Here is a 21,426-nt window from a genome sequence, read left to right on the forward strand (position 1 = left end):
CTCTGGTAGCGTAATGGTTACAAGTTGGGCTGCCCACCTCAAGGTCACCAGTATGAAACTACCAGCTGCTCCGCGGGAGAAAGATGAGGCATTCTGTTCCTGTAAAGATTTACAGCCTCGGAAACCCTGTACAGGGTCACTATGAGTCGGAACTGACTCCGCGGTACTTACCAACAACAACAACAACACTTCTACATGAAAAAGACAAACAACCCAACTAAAAAACTGGCATGGGACAGAACAGATATTTACCAAGGAAGACATTCAGGCAGTCAACAAATATATGAAGAAATGTTCAAGATCATTAGTCATTGTTGTTTGTTGTTAAGTGCCATCAAGTTGATTCTGAGATGCAAATCAAAACAACAATGAAATATTATTTCACATCAGCATTAACAGCAAAGTTAAAAAAAAAACAAAAACAGAAAACAACAAATGCTAGGGAGAGACAGGGACCCTCCTACATTGTTGGTGGAACTGTAAATGGTTCAACCACTCTGGAAAACAGCATGACACTTCCTCAGAAAGTTGGAAATAAAAATACGTTTGACCTGGCAATCCCTCTACTTGGTATATACACATAAGAAATATGAATCAGCGACTAGACAAAGATAAAAGAAATTTGATCAAGGAAACAAGTATAAATTGCTACAACTTAATGAACCTGACCTATACTTAGGGATGTAGTAGCTCAAAATACCAACTAAGAGAAGGAGTCTTCACATCAAGGATCAAACATAACCCCTCTGTACACAGGGTTGAGACGGATGGGCAACTTAGACATTGGCTACCTCAGATGAGGGGGCTATAAAGGCACGAAGTAGCTGGCTTACAAGTTTTCAAGAGGAAGTTTATTTTCAGAGTGTGTGAGGGAAGGTAGAATCCCCATTGAATAACTTTCATATAGTCTAGACAGGTCTGGTGAAAGGATATGGGGACAAGATTCTTATGATTCAATAGTGAGTAATTGTTATCATGATTAATTATGATAGTCACAACCATAAGGGTAGAAGTTTTGTAACATAAAAGGGGTAGCAGTTAATCTTGCAGTCCAGAAACAAAGGACCCTAGGATCAGCAAGGGAGAAGAGCATTAGCAGAAGGTGGGACCCTATCCAGAGAAGCAGAGATACCAGAGATGAAAGCATGGAGAGAGAGAGAGAGCAGCCGAGGACTCTAGACTTGTGGAAAGAGAAAGACTGTGTGCTGGTGGCCAGGAGGCAGGCTTGTAGAATGTACCCTTGAGTTGTTTAAATGATTATATATTCCTGAGTGTTTTTGTATATATCAAAACAACAACAACAAAAATAACCAGAGGGAATAGAAGCAAAGACTGTTGAATTATGATGCATGGAGGGGATTATAATCATTGCAAAGAAACAAAATACAATAGAATGAAACCGATGTTCTCCCATGTAAACTATCACTCAAGTCACAATAAGAGCTTTTTTTTTTTTTTTTTTTTTTTAACAAGAAAAGAAAGAAATGTGAGTCAGGACACTAGTAGATATATGCATACTGATGTTTATCACAGAACTATTAACAATAGCAAAAAGATGAAGACAGCCTAATTATCCACCGATGGAAGAATGGATAAACAACCTCTGGTATATACATACAGACAATGGAATACTATGCAAGGTTGAAGAATAATGATGAATCTGTGAAATACCTCATAATATGGATGAGCCTGGAGGACATTTTGCTAAGTGAAAGTATTCAATCACAAAAGAACAAAGTATTGCATGACACCAACACTGTAAAAAATTAAGAAAAGGTTTTCCAGACTAAAAGAAACATTTTTGATGGCTACCAGGAGTGGGAAGGAAGGGGGAGTAATACACTGGCTAGAGTGTACAGACATGTTACCTCAGTGACAAGAAAGGCAATATATAGGAAGAGGGAGGGCGGCAGGAGATAGGTGAAGATTTTATGGGCTAAAGAGGATAGAGGTAAATAGTGATATACACACAACTTTTTTCTGTGTGTTGATATGCAGATTAAGACATAGGTTGAATGGATAATGGAGGAAGAGTTTGCAAGAGCACATTTCTACATGGGTGTTTACATTTTCTGCAAACACGACTATAAATGTGGTGGAGTATACAGCACACAAAATGATGAAAACTTCCTAGATATTATCAAACAATTTAAGGCAAAGAGTTAATGGGTCTGGGGACTGAGGACCATAGTCTCAGGGGACACCATGGTCAATTGGAATAACATCACCTACAAAGACAATGTTCCACATCCTACTTGGATAAATAGCATCCGGGATCTTGAAAGATCATGAGCAGCTGTCTAAGGTGCAGTTATTAGTTTCTCCATGTGCAGAAAAAAAAGCAGAATTAAAGTGGCTTGGAATTAATTAGTACAATGTACTAATATGGAACATCAGTCTTCATGAGTTTGAGAGCACTACCAACTGCCCTGAAAGGGATCACAGTAAAGGGTTTTAGAAGAGTGGGAGAAAATGTGCCACAAATCTAAAACATATTTTTTAAAAAAGAGTTTACTGATCAGCCAGAGACTGAGGAACTGACACTATGGTCCTTGGCCACTCTTGAGGTCTGGAAAGGAATTCACCCTCGTGGCCCAATTTTCAGCCTAGCAGTAGATAGGTTTACGGGGTGTAAAACAAAGCTAGTAACGTAAGCTCACCATGAAATGGTCAATTATTCACATCAACAAGGCAACATTTTCCTAAGAACAAAGTTGAGAAGGGATAGGAAGGATGTAGAATGCAAATAGTAATCACAAGGAGGAGGTGAGATAACTGTGATTGCATAGAGGAGATTCTCTCACCAATATGAATCAAAGGATATGATTTGTTGAATATAAAACTGATGATCTTGCCTGTAATCCTTCATACAATTTACAATAAGAAGTTTAAAAAGTGCAGGTCTTCTGATCCAACCTTCCAAAAACACAGATTCAACAAATCTGAGCTACGGACCAAGATCCTGCATTTCTAATACTCTCCTAACTGACACTGTTGCTACCACTCCACAAATAGATTTAAAATAGAAATGCTTTAGACAATGTAGTTATAAACTTTTCCCCAACCAGCCATTCTGTTTCATATGTTTGTACGTTGCAAACGCTTTCCAAATATTACAAACCAAACCATTCTTCCTGCATCTGTTTAGAATGACTGCTACTCACAAGCTGTGCAAACTTGGCAAAGTTAATTAACTTCTCTGTGCTGTAATTTCCTGATCTTTAAACTGGCAACATTAATCATAAGCACCTCACAAGATTATTTAAGGCTCAAATGTTTAACTTCTCATAATAGCACAGTGCTTGGTTCCTATCAGTGATTTTTAATTATATTTCTGTTCTACCAACTTAGCAAACTCCTATTTATCCTTACAGTTTTAATTCAAGTATCACTTGTATAAAGTGATCTTGAAATCCTCCTGCCACAGAGACAGTTGGCAACTCACTCTTTTGAGTCATTAATATATGAGTGGGTTAAAATGTTAGTGGGAAAATGGATTTAAAAGATAATGGAATTCTGTCATGAACTTTTTGAAGCCCCCTCAAACTTTATAATCTAATTATGCTACTGAGATTTTCATGACCAAATATCATTTAATTATTTACAAGCTTCTTTCTCACACATCAGTGTGAATGTTTCAACAACAACAAAAAATGTTCTTCATTTATGTTTGTATCCCTAGCACCTAGCCAAACCAGGACTGCAGCAAGCATATAGCCTGAGCAAAAAACCAGCTGTGTGATTTTTATTTGAGTTATTAATGATTAAACTTATAAATTACTAGGAACAAATATACAATATTATCATTAAAACCATGAAATACCATTATATTTTACAGGAAAAGTTTTCATGTCCCAGGAAATAAAAACATTTAAAATCACTTATGTAAGACTTAAGGAGCTCTGGTAGTGTAGTGGTTATGAATTGGGCTGTGAACCGCAAGGTTAGCAGTTCGAAACTACCAGCTGTTCTGCGGGAGCAAGATGAGGCTTTCTGCTCCCATAAAGATTTACAGCCTCGGAAACCCTGCACAGGGTCGCTATGAGTCAGAACTGACTCCACGGCACATAACCAACCAACCAACCATCTAAGTCCGGGTGGTGCTGTAAGTTAGGTGCTGGACAGCTAGCTAACTGTAAGATCAGAAGTCCAAACCCAGCAGTCACTCACTCACTGGAGAAAAGATGAGTCATCTGCTCCCATAAAGAATTACAGTCTCAGAAACCCTACACAGGACAGCTAGAAGTTGAAACTGACTTCATGCCAATGGATTTGTTTTATAGTTGTTATTTTTCAGTTTATGTAAGATTAGAACCTTATGACAATCACAAATCATTGATTTTTACAGTGAGTAAGAAGAAAAAAAGGAAACATGAGAGTTGTTTTTAACTCAAGTCTTGGGGGATGTAACATTGCTCTTATTTTTTTTTTTTAGTGAACAATACTTAAAAATGTAAGCTTTATCAATATATCAATAAATGGTTTGACTGGAAAGTAGTTACTCCAGTATAGATTCAAAAAATAAAAGTACCAACAATGGCAATGAAACGATATACTATAGGATGAATGTAAAACTAATGTTCTCCCATGTAAACTATCACGTAATTCACAATAAAACATTTTTTTTTAAAAAGAGAGAGAGAGAAGATTGAAGGAATATACAGAGTCACTGTACCAAAAGGAAATGGTTAGAAATATATATATATATATACCATACAGTAACACATTTTAGATTTGGTCCTTTATATGGTTGTTATTTTTTAAACGAATGTTGCAAAATGGCAGTTTGGGGATGAATCATAACTTCCAAGTGATGTTCAAAGGTAAGCCTGAAGCACTGCAGTCATGCTATACACTGCAAGTTCTCAAAATTGCAGTTTTCTGAGGGGAAGCGGACAGAATTAAAGTACAATAAGAATCATGACAGTGAAGCCAAGCATGACTCTTTTTTTAAAAGTTTTTATTGTGAACTGAGTGATAATTTACATGGGAGAGCATCAGCTTTACATTCATCCTATCATATTTCATTTTATTACAATGATTACAATGATTACAGTGATTACAATGATTACAATCCCCTACATGCATTATCATTCAACAGCATTTGCTTACATTCCCTCTGATTTTTGTTTTTTCTCCAAATACTTTTAAAAAAAAATGTTTTTTTGTGAATTATATGACAGTTTACATGGGAGAACATTAGCTTTACATTCATCCTATTGTATATCGTTTCTCTGTCATGGTTACAATCCCCTCCAGGTATCATCGACCCACAAAAGGGTATATATTACAAGCCTTCCCCAGGTCATCAGCACACAGCCCTTCTCCTTCTCTGGGTCTAAAGTCCCCAGCCACTCCATCTCTCCACATCATCGTCTGCATACATGACTCTTTTCAACTGTTTCCAACAAGGTTTGCACAATGTGACCTTGCCTCAGTCCTCTACTCCAGCAGTGGAAAATGGTACAGACAGAATTTTCTGGAATAGGGCTTAGTTTTTATTTTCTAGAAAGGAGACCTTTCTTGTCTTACCTCTGTTTTTCAGTGGTGGGAGAGTTGGGTGTAGGTCTTTATTACATTCATTCCGTTCTGTACAGCATTCAATTGATCTTCTCTGGTGAGGAATGGGGGTATCCTGTGATTGAAATGAAAGAGCCGTTAGTGGGTTTCTTCTAAATTTTAAAGTCACATAACCTAAAACGTAAGGCATTAGGACCACTTAGGGAACACACTTAAACTTCTGATAAATTTAGAAATCTTGAAAAAGTTTTCTACAAGGTGTTTTCTTTTCAATTATCAAGCATTATCCTACTGCAACTTTTGTATTTCAGCAAAATTAATATTACATTTGAGTGCAATTATCAAAATTGGAATTTGAGTGAGATGATCTAATGGATCGTTAAGCAAGAAACTATCAGTCAATTAAAAATAGTATTTGATTTTAAAATAAAGGGACAATTGGGCCAATGAGAAATTTCAAACAAGTTTTTTGAGTTGAGTTACCAAACAGAAAGGTCAAGAGAAACAACTGCCATATTTTGCTTTCAATCTGACTGTTTGTAATCTAGCCAAAGTGTAATCAATCAGGACTGGTGTAATCAAGTTATCTTTCTTACCCGACACTGAAAATCTGAGCCTTCTAGTCCTAGACATCCAGAAGTGACCACAGGCATCCCAGAATCATCTTCTTCTATCATCGTGAAACAGTATCCGTCTGTGCTAAAGACCAAATAGGCAAAATAAGTATGTGTGTGTATGTGCATGTATGAGCAAACGTGTGTGTGTGCATGTACAAGCAAGCCATCTGTATGTGGCTAAGAAAAAAGGAAATGAGTGTTTATCATTTTTACACTACAAATAGAAGAAAGACAATGATCACTGCAGATCATAATCTGTTAAGAGGCTCTCAAAACTCCCTATTGTGAAAGCACACTTAACTGTCAAAAAGATATGAGAGGGCTTCCAAAAGTTTATGGAAAAATCCAATTATCTTCTAATTTAATTTTTCCATAAACTTTTTGAAGTCACCTAATACAGTGGTTATGAATTGGGCTGCAAATTTCAAGGTCAGCAGTTCGAAACTACCAGCTGTTCTGCGGGAGAAAGATGAGGCTTTCTGCTCCCATAAAGGTTTACAGCCTCGGAAACCCTGTACAGGGTCGCTATGAGTCAGAACCGACTCCACGGCACTTAACAACAAAAACAAATATAGTTGGAGCTTTGTGGGACACAGTAGCACATGCGTTCTGGACACTCTTCAGGCCTGGGTGCCTGTTGCAAGCATGGGCATCTGCCATGTGTTAAAAAGGGGGATGTCAGAGTATAGAATATCAAGAATTTCAGATACGTGAAATTGATTTTCAGGGGAACTCATCATCCACTGATGAAAGTTGTGACAGCTTGGCCTCTCATAATTTTGCAGACATGAGATTTCAGGCAAATTGGAAAACCTGCAGGACTCAGTCACTGCAAACATTCTGCATGCCTTCAAGGGACAATGATGTTATAAAAGTGCAATACCAGGCAGAGCCAAAAAAGAGGTCATTCCTCCCCAGTCATGTGAGAATTCTGTGACTGAGGTCATCTTTGATTCAGAAGATATCAAAGGCATGAATTTTCTGGAGAAAAGGGCTTTAAATAAAAAGCAAATCAAAGCAATGCTTGCAAAACTAATGTCAGACTTAGAAAGGTTCCCCTGTTTCATTCCTGGGAAGTCCTCAGTAGGTGCCAAGAAGTATGAAAACAAATTCACAAATGTTGATATTTTAAACAGAATCAAGTCAAAATGGTTTCAAAACCATTTGGAAATAGTAGGTAGTTGTTGCAAACTGAGTCCACTACTTCAGATGTCTCTGTATATTGTGTTTATCATACTAAGTGCCACAGTTAAGACCGAGTTGCCGCTGATTTCTTCCCCACATGGTTATGTGGTGAATACAGCTTTCACAGTTATTATGATCCAAAGGCTTGTGAGCAATGACATACACAGGAAACACCGCTTGGAGATTGGTGGTGAAATATCAGGAGTGGACTCATTTTAAATTCTTGGTATAAAACTTGCATATAATTTTTGTTGTCCAAGTTTATTGCAATTTCTGTGTAAGCTGTATGTGGTTTACATCTTGGACCACTATACATGGAAAATACAGACAAATACTAGTCTACAGTGCTTTGCTATTTTTGCTTTCTTGAAAAAAATGGATATCATAGTGCTCATGTTCAGATTTCAAGGACTTTTTATAGCAATGGGAAGCACCTTTTGGAAATGGTGGCTTTCAAGGTTTTGTTAACTTGACAACTCTGTCAGTTTCATTTGTTTTGTTGTTGTTAAGTGCTGTTGAGTCAGTTCCTACTTATAGTGACCCCGTATAGGGGTTCCAAGGAACAGCTGCTCTGTTTGAACCACCAACCTTGTGGTTTGCAGTCCAGTAAAAAGTGCAGCCAGAGTGCTCCTTGGAGGCCAAGATGGCCAAACTTCGTGTCTCATACTTCGGACATATCGTCAGGAAGGACCAGTCACTGGAGAAGGATGTCATGTTTGGTAAGGTGGAGGGTCAGAGAAAAAGAGGGAGATCCCCAATGAAACGGATTGGCCAACTGGCTGCATTGATAGACTCAAGCGTGGCAACAGTAGTGAGGTTGGCCCAGGATTGGGCAGTGTTTCGTTCTGCTGTGCATATGGTCGCTATGAGTCAGTGCTGACTCAATGGCACCTAACAACAACAACAACAACAACAACTGATCCTGAAGTTCCATACCAAGACTCCAGTTTCAACTGTGGGCAGCAATTATTATTTATTTGTTTGTCTTTTGTTTTGTTTTTCATTAAATAAATTATATGGTAGAGGTAGGATCTAGTGTCTGTGTTTCTACTTCACTTTCTTGGTACATCTGTTCACTGTTTGATGCATAACTGAGCCTGAATCAACAAATATAAATGGAGCTTTTGATCTGAAATGCTTTTATACAAAGATTTTTATCTTAATAACAAAATGTTTTGTTTCAGGAAAACATATATATCTCTTAAAACTAAACAATAGTTCAGCTTTAGTAAAGAATGTCTGCCTTAAGCATCGAGTTTTTTATGAACTAGCCATATGGGATCAAATGGACAACAATTCAAACAATTAAATAGAAAACAGGGTGCTGTGAGTTTGTGTTAGTGGAGGAGGAACAATTTAGAAAAGGAGGGTAAAATGGTTTGTTAATTTGAAGAATGCAATCAAAGTCACTGAACTGCAGTCCACTTGACTGATGGTATTTTTAGTTCCTCTGTGTCTTTGCTGCGTCTCTTTCTGTTTTTTTCTGTCCTTTTCTGACAGCAGTGTATTAAAATCTCCTAGCGTAGTGGTTACGACTCGGGCTGTGAACCGCAAGGTCAGCAGTTCGAAACTACCAGCTGCTCCGCGGGAAAAAGATGAGGCTTACTACTCCCGTAAAGATTTACACCCTCGGAAACCCTGTACAGGGTCGCTATGAGTCGGAACCGACTGGACGGCACTTAACAACAATAGTATCACAAAGCAGACCCGGGCTCCATAAGGTTTTCCTGCCTGCTGTCTTTATGGAAGCAGATCACCAGATCTTTCTTCCATGGTACTACAGGGTAGGTTTACAATGCCAAGATGTAGGTTAACACAAACAGCAAACCACATGTGCCACACGGGACTTTGTTACTAAAAGTATCTATGACTGGTGAGGCGCTACACTGCAAAGACGGTTGGTACTGCAAGATCAACAGTTCAAGCTCACCAGCTGCTCCTCAGAAACCCTATACAGGGTCACTATAAGTCTGAACCAAGTGGATGGCACTTAACAACAACAACAACGGCTGTACATAAATTACAGAGCAAGGCCTTGTCTCAAGCACATTGTAATAATTAAGGATTTGTTTCAACTTGGCTGGGCCAGGATTCTCTAGTGGTTTTTAACAGCTGAGATTCAGTTAAAACCTCCATGATGAGATCTAATATATACAATCAATCCCGTATATGATCTGATGTGATTAGTCCTGATCGGATAGAATTACCCAATGTGTTGTAAATCCTCACTTCCATTATATTAATGCAATTGGATGCAGTTTGCATGATTAGGTTGGATCTTCAGCCAGTCTCCTTTGAGACAGAAAAGGAGAGAGACATGAACAAGGTACCTACTGCCCCCAAGGCAGAAGAACCAGGAATGGAGTGTACTCTTTTAACTGGGTTTCCTGCATGTTAATCTCCTAGATTCAGGGACAACTGGTTCCAAGACATAGAGAGATCATCAAGAAATTCTGGGTTTACATATGCTGAAAGGAGACAAAGAACTTTCCACAGAGACAAGAGAAAGTCTTCCCTCTGAATTTGGACTTCTAGCTTCCTAAGCTATGAGAGAATAAATGTCTGGTTGTTAAAGCCATACACTTGTGGTATTTCTGTTATACCAACACTAGAGAACTAAGACAAAATTTGGTACCAAGAGTGGAATTTCCATTAAAACAGGGTCTCTGCCAAAAGCTGAGGGGGCAGAGTTGCTGTTCTCAAAAGATTGGGGTATGATGGAGTCAAGGCGGTAGGGTCACTATTCAGACACTAGAAAATGGAGCCAACCAAAGCTGAAAGAGTTGCCTTTCCAGTGGGTCTGGAAGGCAGATCTGAAGCCCAGGGTTGAGGGGTCTTGATCCAGAAACCAGACTGTATGGCCAATACCCAGAGTCTGGAGGTCAGGACCACTGTCCAGATGTTTTCATAAGACAGAGGATTATTTTCAAGCATTGAGATTTAATGTAAATTGTTTTGCTGGATTTTTAACTTGACTGATGCAAGTTTATCCTTTCTTTCCCTATAATTGTTCCTGTTTGTAATGGAAATATCTACCTTTTGATGGTTACACTATTGTATATAGAAGCAAATCTAAAAGTCTTTTAGATTTATCAATAAAGACAAATTTTGCCCCAGGTTATAATGTGGACTTTGAAGAATTTGGGGATAATATAATGAGGGAGTCCTGGTATGGCGTTATGGGTTAATGCCCTGGATTGCAAGGTCAGTTTGAACCCCAAGGTCAGCAGTTCAAGCTCACCAGCCACTTCTCAGAAACCCTATACAGGGTTGCTATGACTCAGAACTGACTCATCAGCACTTAAGAACAACAACATAATGAGGTTATGAGGTTTTGATTACATATGCTAGTTACATCGTCAGGCACAAATATGGCTTTATGATTGCCTTGATTTTGATATTATATCTAGCTTCAGAAGGTATGTACAGGTACCAAATTGATAAGAGGTGGACTGTGACAGTTAAGGTTTTGTGTTAGACTTCTGGCTTCATAGAACCCATTTTCTACTATCTCCTCCTGGGATTAAATACGAAAAACAAGAATTGTTATATATAAATTATTTGTAGCCAGCCGATTTCCAACAATAAGTGTTAAACCACTACTGCCATGTCCTAAGAAATTAAGTATGAAGCTTTATCTCCATCCTTTTCTCATACATATTTATGTTCAACGTCCATGACTGTGATACGTCAATGCAGTTCAAAAAGGTTATGGGAAGAAAACTCTAAGAATGGAATTAGCCTTGATTTGTGGTTTGACTCTTTTGTATTAGTGGCAGGACTATTCTGTCGTACATTACCTATAAGTTATCATCAAGACCACAGAAATTGTTTACTTCATTTATAAGCCAACAATGATCCGAAATAATTCAGTGTATAAGAACTAGAACAGGAAAGTTCAAACCTAATGAATGGAGAAGGGTCAATGACAACTCTCCTTCTTGGACTAAGGTCAAAGGCATAAATATTGCTGTGAAGAAAGACTGCCTCTGAACAGCATGTGCTCTGGATTCTTTCAAGGTTTTTAGCCATTTTAGTGAAATCACTTAAATTTAATGAAATCTAAAACATGTAAACACTGAAGGCAATAAGGAAAACAGCAGACACTCTGAAACACACTTTGGCATTTCCTCAAAAAGTTAAACAAAATTTTCACAGCAATTCCACTCCTTGATACATAAACAAAAGAGTTGAAATCAGGTGTTCAAAAAACTTGTATGCAAATGTACATAGTAGCACTATATTCACAATAACCAGAAAGTTGGAAACAACTCATCACCAATGAAAGAGTGTATAAATAAAACGTGCTATACTTACCACCTGAATTTAGATATCATCTCAAGAATAGATTTGATGCATTGAAAACTAATGGCCAAAGACCAGACAAGTTGTGGGATGAGATTAAGAACATCATACATGAAGAAAGCAAAAGGTCATTAAAACAGGAGACTTTTTTTAGAAAAAGAACAAACTGGATATCAAAAGAGACTCTGCAGCTTGCTCATGAATATGTAATAGCTAAACAGAAAGGAGGAAATGATGAAGACAAGAATCTGAAAAGAAGATTTCAAAGGGCAGCTGAGGAGACAAAGTACCATATTATTGTGAAATGTTCAAGAACCCACAGTTAGATGACCAATTAAAAGAACAAGCTTGACATTTCTCAAGCTAAAGGAACTAAATGAAAACTTCAGGCCTCATGTTGTAAAATAAAGGATTTTATGGACAAAATATTGAATGATACAGGTAGCATCAAAAGAAAATGTAAGTGATACAAAGAGTTGTTGTTGTTGTTGTTAAGTACCATCGAGTCAGATTCGACCCAAAGAGTAATTGTAACAAAAATAATTAGTTGATGTTGAACCTTTTTGGAGACAGCATATGACCAAGAATTGATAGTACTGAAGAAGGAAGTACAAGTTGTGCTGGAGGCATTTTGTAAAACAAATCCATAGGGATTGACTGAATAACAACTGAGATATTTTGAAAAATGGATGCAGTGCTGAAAATGCTTATTCGTGCTAAAAGTGTGGAAGACAGCAATTGAGTGGAAGAGATCCATATTTGTGCCCATTCCCAAGAAAGGTGATCTAATTGAAGGCAAAAACTATCAAATAATATCATTGAAGGTAATTAAAAAAAACAGTTGCATGGACAAGGAACTGCTAGCTATTCTAACCAGATTCAGACGAAGACATGAATCAAGGGATATTATTGCTGATGAATCCTGAAAAGCAGAAAATACAACAAAGACGGTTATCTGTATTTTAATACTATGAAAAAGGCGTTCAACTCTGTGGATCATAACAAATTGTGGACAGCATTGTGAAGAATTGGAATTCCAGAACACTTAATTGTGCTCATGTGATAAGTGTACAAAGATCAAGGGGCAGTCATTTGAAAAGAGCAATGGGATATTGCCTGCTTTAAAACAGAAAATGGTGTGCATAGTGGCTGTATCCTTTGCCAACTTACTCCATCTGTATGCTAAACAAATAATCCAAGGAGATGGGTTTTATGACAAAGAACATGACATCAGGACTGGAGGAATAATCACTAACAACTTGTGCTATACAGCTGACACAACCTTTCTTGCTGAAAGCCAAAAACACTTAGAATACTTTGATAAAGACTAAACAGTATAGCCTTCATGACAGAATACAAGTCAACATAAAGAAAACAAAAATCCTTACAACTGGATCAAAGGTTTAATTTTACTTGGATCCACAATCAAGGTCATTGGAAGCAGCAGTCAAGAAATTAAATGATGTTATTTATTGTCTAGCACAAATCTGCTGCAAAAGTCCTCTTTAAAGCATTCAACAGCAAAGAAGTCACACAACATTTAATAATATATACAATGCCACTAAACTCTACTCTGTAAGATGGTTAGTTTCTGTTTCAAAAATTTCATCTCCTAAAAAAGGAAGCAGCAGCATAGATGTCTATGGGCCATAAAATAAATCCATCAGTTAACTGCTCCAGAGATTTTTATTGGGTGAAGTGGACACACAAGTATGCCCACAGGTAAGAAAGTAGCTGACCTTCTTTTAAAGCTTTGAAGAATCAAGTAATATCCCTTTTTAGGTAGATATGAAGACGCTCTGGTAGCGCAGTGGTTATGAGTCAGGCTGCTAAACTCAAGGTCAGCAGTTTGAAACTACCAGCAATTCCATGGAAGAAAGGTGAGGCTTTCTGCTCCTGTAAAGATATACAGCCTTGGAAACCCTATTCAGGGTCACTACAATTCGGAACCGACTCCACAGCATACCACCACCACCACCACCACTACAGGTAGATTTTCCTCTAGAGACTACAAGCTTTAACTCTTCTCAATCACTGCAGATTTGTTGTTGTTTATTGTAAGGTGCCATCGAGTCAGCACCGACTCATAGCAACCTTATGCACAGCAGAACGAAACAATGTCTGTTCCTGGGCCAACCTCACTACTGTTGCCACACTTGAGTCCATTGATGCTGCCATCTGGCCAATCCATCTCATTGGGGATCTTCCTCTTTTTCTCTGACCCTCCATCTTACCAAACATTATATCCTTCTCCAGAGACTGTTCCCTCCTGACAATATGTCTAAAGTATGAGAGACGAAGTTTGGCCATCTTGGCCTCTAAGGAGCACTCTGGCTGCACTTCTTCCAAAATGGATCTACTGGTTCTTTTGGAAACCCATGGCACTTTTAGTATTCTCCTCCAACACCATAACTCAAAGGCATCAATTCTTCTACAGTCTTCCTTATTCACTGTCCAGCTTTCGCATGCATATGTGGTTATTGAAAATACCATGGCTTGGGTCAAACACACCTTAGTCCTCAAGCTGACATCTTTGCTCTTCAACACTTTAAAAAGGTCTTGTGCAGCAGATTTGCCTAATGCAATACGTAATCTGATCTCTTGACTGCTGAAATCTTGAAATCTTTCAAGAAAGTGAGGCGGCACAAGAGGCAGTCACTCATCTCTGCCAAAAAAATTGGAAGACAATTACCTAGCCGACTAATTGGAAGAGATCCATATTTGTGCCCATTCCAAAGAAAGGTGACCCAATGGAATGTGGAAATCATTGGACAATATCTTTGATGTCTCAAGCAAGTAAAGTTTTGCTAAAGGTAATACAGAAACGGCTACAATCATATATTGACAGAGAACTTCCAGCGGTTCAAGCTGGATTCAGACGAGGCTGTGGAACAAGATATATCATTGCTGATGTCCGATGGATCTTGGCTGAAATCAGGAATATCAGAAAGATGTTTACCTGTGCTTTATTGACTATGCAAAGGCTTTCGATTGTGTGGATCATAACAAGCTATGGACAACATTGCAAAGTAGGAGTAATCCAGAACACTTAATTGTACTCATGAGGAATCTGTACCTGGACCAAGAAGCAGTTGTTCAAACAGAACATGGGAACACGGAATGTTTTAAAATTAAGAAAGGTGTGCGACAAGGTTGTGTTCTTTCACCATACTTATTCAACTGTATGCTGAGCAAATAATATGAGAAGCTGGGTTCTATGAAGAAAAACGTGGCATCAGGATTGGAGGAAGACTCATTAACAACCAGCCATATGCAGATGATACAACCTTGCTTGCTGAAAGTGAAGAGGACTTAAAACATTTACTGATGAAGATCAATGAGCACAGCCTTCGGTATGGATTACATCTCAATGTCAAGAAAACAAAAATCCTCACCACTGGATCAATAAACAACATTCTTATCAATGGAGAAAAGATTGAAGTTGTCAAGGACTTCATTCTTCTTGGATCAACTATCAACACTCATGGAAGCAGCAGTCAAGAGATCAGACTGCAGATTTATCGTCACATAAATTTATAAACAGCCTTCTGGAACCCAACTTGTTCATTGGTGGTAGTAGAATGACTAGAAGCATATTTCTTAAGATGTTTAAAATTTTGCAATAGGTGTCTTAATTTAATGTGCTCTACTTATGCTTGATCTAACTTGATGGCACTTAACAACTTATGGTTTGAACTGCAAGGTCAGCAGTTCAAGCTCACCAGCTGCTCCTTGGAAACACTATACAGGGTTGCTATGAGTCGGAATCGACTTAACGGCACTTAACAACAACAACTTATGGTGTGGAGTCCTGGTGTGGCACCTTGGGTTAATGCACTGGACTGCCAGGTTGGTTTGAACCACAAGGTAGGCATATCAAACTTACCCGTTGCTCCTTGGGAATCCTTTACAGGGTCTGTATGAGTCAGAACCAACTCGAAAATACTTAAAACAACAACAACTTATGATGCAGCTCTGTGGGTTAATGTGCTGGACTGCAAGGTCGGTTTGAATGACAAGGTCAGCAGTTCAAGCCCACCAGCTGCTCCTCAGAAACCCTATACAGGGTTGCTATGAGTCCGAACCAACTCATCAGCACTTCACAACAACACTTATTCACACATGAGTCCTGGTATGGTGCTGTAGGATAAATCTGCTTCTCCTTTCCTCCTCCTGCTCAATTCCCATCCTGGCCAAGTACAAAGTCGCTTTTTCCATATTTGTAGAAACATCAGAAACATCTTTATACTGCTTTCAGTTCTCCCTGGTCCATCATTTTTCCATTTTGCTACCATAACCAGGTTTAGTTCCCAATTCTGGCCATCAATTAAGCAGATAATGCTTTTGCACTTTATCCCAACCTCACACAACTTCATGCTTAGACAACTTATTTTTACCCAATAATGATGGGCTCATACCGCAGTATCTTTTCCTGCAACTTGCAGACTCTTGAAATACATCCTGGTGTCCCCTCCAGGTCAAGAGCTGTGTCCTAACTTGACCGCAAAATGTTGCAGAATGGAGCTGGTTACCACAGTCATTGAGTCTTTCAGTGCTGATGGCCCTGGACACTATTCTAGTCAGCAGTGCTCCAATAAACACATGTGTGTCCTTATCTACTGACTGCCTCCAGAATAGACCCTCAGGAGTGGGGTTGCTGGGTCAAAGGAGATACATATCTCATGTTAGGACTGTGAGAGCCAGCCTCCTTTGCACAATAGCTGTAGCAGGTACTGGCCATCAGCAGTCTCCTAGAGCAACAACAGAGGTACATCTAGATGCAGATCAGAGACTGGGCAAGTATCAGCAGCAGCTCTAGTCTGGGAGGAGTAAATGGGGGGACTCCCTCTGCAGGAAGAAAACTATCACAGATTGCCAGAGATGGGGTTTCAATCTTACAAGGAATGAAGGAGAGACTGGGGTCTCAGAGTGGTCTCTAAGAGAGTCTGTGCCCCCAAAGTTCTCCCCGAGAAACCACCTTTCCAGCTCAGTTGGTCCTCTCCCCAATCTTGGACCCAGAACATGAGGTGAAGTGAGAAACCTGCTCCAGAATCTCGTGAATTCAAATTGTGGGAAGACAGCTGCTTGTGAGGCCCCTCCCGTTTGGGAAGGAGTCCTGGTGTGGCACTGTAGGATAAGCACTGCACAGCAAGATTGGTTTAAATCACAGGTTGGCAGTTCAAATTTATCAGCTGCTCCTCAGAAACCCTATACAGGGTCACTATGAGTGGAAACCAACTCAATGGCACCTAACAACAACAACCCTTTAGGAAAACAGTGTCAAGCTCCAGGTTAAGGGGACCCTTTGGGAAAACAGAGTCAAGCTCCAGGTTAAGGATAAGCACTGCACAGCAAGATTGGTTTAAACGACAGGTCGGCAGTTCAAATTTATCAGCTGCTCCTCAGAAACCCTATACAGGGTCACTATGAGTGGAAACCAACTCAATGGCACCTAACAACAACAACCCTTTGGGAAAACGGTGTACAAGCTCCAGGTTAAGGGGACCTAAGGACCTGGGCAGACTGGGGCAGGAGGACAGACTTTGTGTGTCCCTCATTCATCCGATACTCATGGGGTACAAATATGTGCCCACACAATGTAGGAAATGAACAGACGCATTTCAGAAGGGTAGAAACAGAGAACCTGAGCCCCTTATAGCAGTTCTGTGGAAGGTCAATGTGGCAGGAAAGTCTAGGGCCCTGACCATACTATTTCACCCAATGTCATCTCCTTTATCCTGGGCACCTGACTGGATTAATCCTCAGAGGATTTCTCTAAAACCCCATAGTCACTTTCCTCAAGCACCTGGTGGAGTGTACACAGATGAATATGACTAGCTCAGACTTGGAGCTCCATGTCCATCTGCTCCTTTTCCAGTTGAAGCACCTGAAGCCAACTGAGGCAGATCCAGTGGGTGAGGAGGAATAAGCCAGTGTGGAGAGGCACCATGGTGGGGGTCCATTGGTGGGGTTAGGCCAGAGTAACCTCAGAACCCCTTTTCTGGTGGAATACAGTCTGAGAAGACTCCCAGGGGTGGAGTTTTTGAGCTTGGGCATCTACTAATGGCAGTGGGATATTTTCTGTAATGAGGAAAGGCAGTCATACCGGTGAACTTTTTTCCTTGTGCCGCTCCATCACCAGGGTCAGTACCAGGTTGAAAAGCAGCTCAAAATCTAACATCAACAATAGCACTATATCTAGCAACAGTGAATCCATTAACAGCTCTAGTAATAGAGTCTACTGTTGATTTTTTGTCTCCTTTTAGTGCTTCCTCCAGAATCAACTACAGTACCACCAGGTAAGGCAGAGCTGAATCTTGAAACAATACTGAAGCAAGCTCTAGCAATAGCGATTCCATCACCAGCTCCAGTGGTAGAGCTTACTGTTGAGTCAGATCTACATCTCTCGCCACCTCCAAATTTATCTCTAGTGCTACCAGTTGAGGTAGAGCGGACTTCTCCCTCAACACTGGAGCCAGACCTATCAGTGGTTAGTTCATCGTCACCTCAAGTGGCAGAGCCTGCTGATGAGCCAGATCTACTTCTAGTGTCACTTCTGGAAGTAGCTCCAGTAACAGCAGCTAATAAAAAGTTAGTCCCTGCACCAACACCACAGCTAGCTAGATCAATCAACTAGATTCCATAGTCAACACCAGCACCAACATCAGTAGGGCCAGAATCACATAACATGTCCTCTCCAAAACCAGCTCCAGGGGTCGAGCCTGCTGTTGAGAGATCTACTGAGGTAGAGCCAGATCCTACACTAACAATGGAACTGGATCTAGCAACACCCAGTTTATCACTAGCTCCAGTGGCAGAGACTGTTGTTGAGTCAGATGAGTGCCAGAAGTACCAGTACCACCAGCTGAGGCAGACGCCACGCCAGCTTCAGTAATTCCTGAGTCCCAGCCAGTGTTGGCTGCAGGGCTGAGTCCTGAGAACTCATCTCTTTAGTTGTATTGCAGTATTTTTCTTGTTTGTCACATCCTTTTGGTTTAAATCTCTCTCTCTCTTTTTTTAATGTTTTATTGTGAATTGTGTGATAGTTTACATGGGAGAACATTAGTTTTACATTCATATTGTATATCGTTTCGTTGCCATGGTTACAACCCCCTCCAGGCATCATCAACCAAACAAAGGGTATACCCTGCAAGCCTGTCCCCTGGTTGTCAGCACACAGCCCCTCTCCCTCTCTGGGTCTAAAGTCCACAGCTTCTCCATCTCTCCACATCATCGTCTCTTCCTCCATCTCTGGCATCACTGCTTCTCTGGGTAGGGTCCCGTTCTCCACTCTTTTCCCTTGATGGTCCCAGGGACCTCTGCTACTGGACTGCAAATTCAATCACTCCCCTCCTTTTGCTACAAAACATCTACCTTTACATTTCCAACACTCACAATCAGTCCTGATAACAATTATTCACTATTGTATCACAAGAGACCCACCCGCATTTCATTTCATCAGTCCCGCCCAGACAGATTGGATACTACCAGTGGAGATTCTACCTTCCTCCATGCCCTCTGGATCTAGGCTCCCTCTTGAAAGCTTGTAAGCCAGTCACTTCTTGCCTTTGTAGCCCCCCTCATTTTGGGTAACCAATGTCCAAGTTGTCCATTCCTGTCTACTCTGTGTATGGAGGGGGTGGGAATGATCTTTGCTGTAAGAATTTATATACCCTCTTTTGAGCTACTGCATCCATATGTGTAGATCAAGTTCATCAAATTGTATCGGTTTACTCTTTTTTTCCTCTTCTTTCTTCTTCTAGTTGAGCTCTGATCAACCAGTCATTAAGGCCAGGTCAAGTGGGTATTATCTGCAAGTGTGGGTGTTGTTGTGCATATGCCCTCTCTTCTTATCAGCTGGACGCTTCACTCTCCACTCTAGTCGTCTGTGGCTATATCACTGATTAATCTCTTTGAAAGTTTAAATTTCATATATAATAAACTCTCATTTCGAACTGTAAAGTGTAAAATTTGGTGGCTTTACGTATTTCACAATGTAAGTCAACTATCACTATGAATTCCTGAACTTAGTCATCATTACCCTGTACCTAATAAATAATTGCTCCCCTTATGTTCTCCCAGTAGCCCATAGCAATCAGCAAGTGGCTTTCTGTGTCTATGGAATTATAGACTCTAATTTTATATCTAAATGGACTCAAACAATATGTAGGCTTTTGTGTCTTGCTTCTTTAACATAGCTTAATGTTTTCCAGGTTCATCCATGTTGTAGCAAGGTTCAGTATTGAATTCCTTTTAAGGTGCAAAGTTTCCCCACTGTATGGATGGACCACACTTTGTAAATCTACTCAACTGCTGATGGACATTTGTGTTGTTTCCACCATTTGATTAATGGTGAGTAATGCTGCTGTGAACAATCATGTATAGTATTTGCTTGAGTGTCTGTCTTCATGATAAATCCCAGGAGTGGGTAAAGAGAGCGTAGAAATGGAAGGACACAGTCCAGATGTGAGGAGTGAGAGCTAGGAGGGATCAAGAGTCAGACAAGCTATGGAAGAGGCCTGGAGAACTCCCAGATTAAGTACGTTTTAAATTAGAAGGATACAGGAGGGGTCCAGGAGGCAGCACTGGAGTGGTGAATAAAGAGATGGAAGGAATAAGACTCACTGTGGGAGGTGAGAGGGTGGGAGGGGTGAGAATACTACCACCAGATATGGTAATGATGAAGTAGGAGGAGTTAGGACTGGCCCACTAATCAAAAGTAAGAAGGGTTCAGGGAGTGAGGAGGAGGGATCACTCAGAGAAGGCATAGGTTTGGGAGAAAGCATAAAGAATGGATGGCAATGAGTGTACAGGTGTGACCAAGGAGAAGGTGTGAAGACCAGAAAGCCAGCGAGGTGTCAGAAGTAATGCAAGAGGTAGAGATAGTAAAAGGAAGTGAGGAGCTTAGTTGTGAGAAGGACTACCAGGTTTGAAGAAAAACCCATTGGGGGGTCCATGAAGAAATCTAAGTACTGATTATAAAGGGGGATGGCTGCTGATGGAGGTCCAAGTGTGAGGAGTGACGAGGTGGGTAATTCAAGAGAAGACCAAGGCGTGAGCTTGGAGAACAAGGGAGCGGTGAGGAGAAAGCCAGGTGTGGCAGTGAGTATGCTGGGATGATACTCAGTTATGGGATGTGAGGAGATGAAAAGGGTCAGGAGGTCATCAAGATTAATGACTGGGGTAAAGGAAGGGTAGTGCAGGTAATGGACGTAAGTAGATATAGGGTCCAAAGCATGACCAGGAGTTAGGGGTGAAAAGATGAAAGGGGCCAGGAAATACCCAAATGGAATCAGTGAGGAGGTAGGTGGGGTCAATGCCTTCAGTGCAGCTTGGACTTCTTTCTTTAATATCAACTGAAATCAATGTCTCATTGTTAAAAGGCATATGCATTTGACTATGGTGGGTACCTCTTTCCTTTGAGAAACAGGGTCAGGGATTGGCTGCTAGTCAAGAATTCTGGAGTTTGGGATCTCAACCACATTTCTTTCCACTATACCAGCATAAACAGTATTTTGTTGACAATTATTTAAACTCTCAGAGCCTCTGATTTCTCACCTGCAAAGTGCAGATAATGCTTCATTCTTTATAAAATCATTGTGAAATGATTAAATGTAGGCAAAAGTAAACATGCCAGAACACTTAAAAAATATACCAAATACTAAATTTCTGTTCTGATCTTCATGTTAACTCATTCAAGTTGACTGAACATACCATATTCTTTGTTCTTTATGTGGAAAAGAACCAACAAATCTGTCTTGAAAACAGTGTATCAAGAATGTGCCATTAATTTTTGTTT

General features: G+C 40.0%; 1 protein-coding gene across 3 annotated transcripts in view; it reads right to left on the bottom strand.

Annotated features, from left to right (window-relative positions):
* BMPR1B (bone morphogenetic protein receptor, type IB) overlaps nucleotides 1-21,426 on the bottom strand; it is a 262,703-nt gene that overhangs the window by 62,168 nt on the left and 179,109 nt on the right. For all 3 annotated transcript variants that reach the window (XM_006874690.1, XM_006874689.1, XM_006874691.1), the window contains exons 3-4: nucleotides 6,117-6,219; nucleotides 5,533-5,635 (exon numbers count right to left, since the gene is read on the bottom strand). In XM_006874690.1, coding sequence (XP_006874752.1) covers nucleotides 5,533-5,635; nucleotides 6,117-6,219 — 206 coding nt within the window. The remainder of the gene's footprint in view (nucleotides 1-5,532; nucleotides 5,636-6,116; nucleotides 6,220-21,426) is intronic.

The sequence above is a fragment of the Chrysochloris asiatica genome, unplaced genomic scaffold, assembly GCF_000296735.1.
Source record: "Chrysochloris asiatica unplaced genomic scaffold, ChrAsi1.0 scaffold00294, whole genome shotgun sequence".
NCBI lineage: Eukaryota > Metazoa > Chordata > Mammalia > Afrosoricida > Chrysochloridae > Chrysochloris > Chrysochloris asiatica.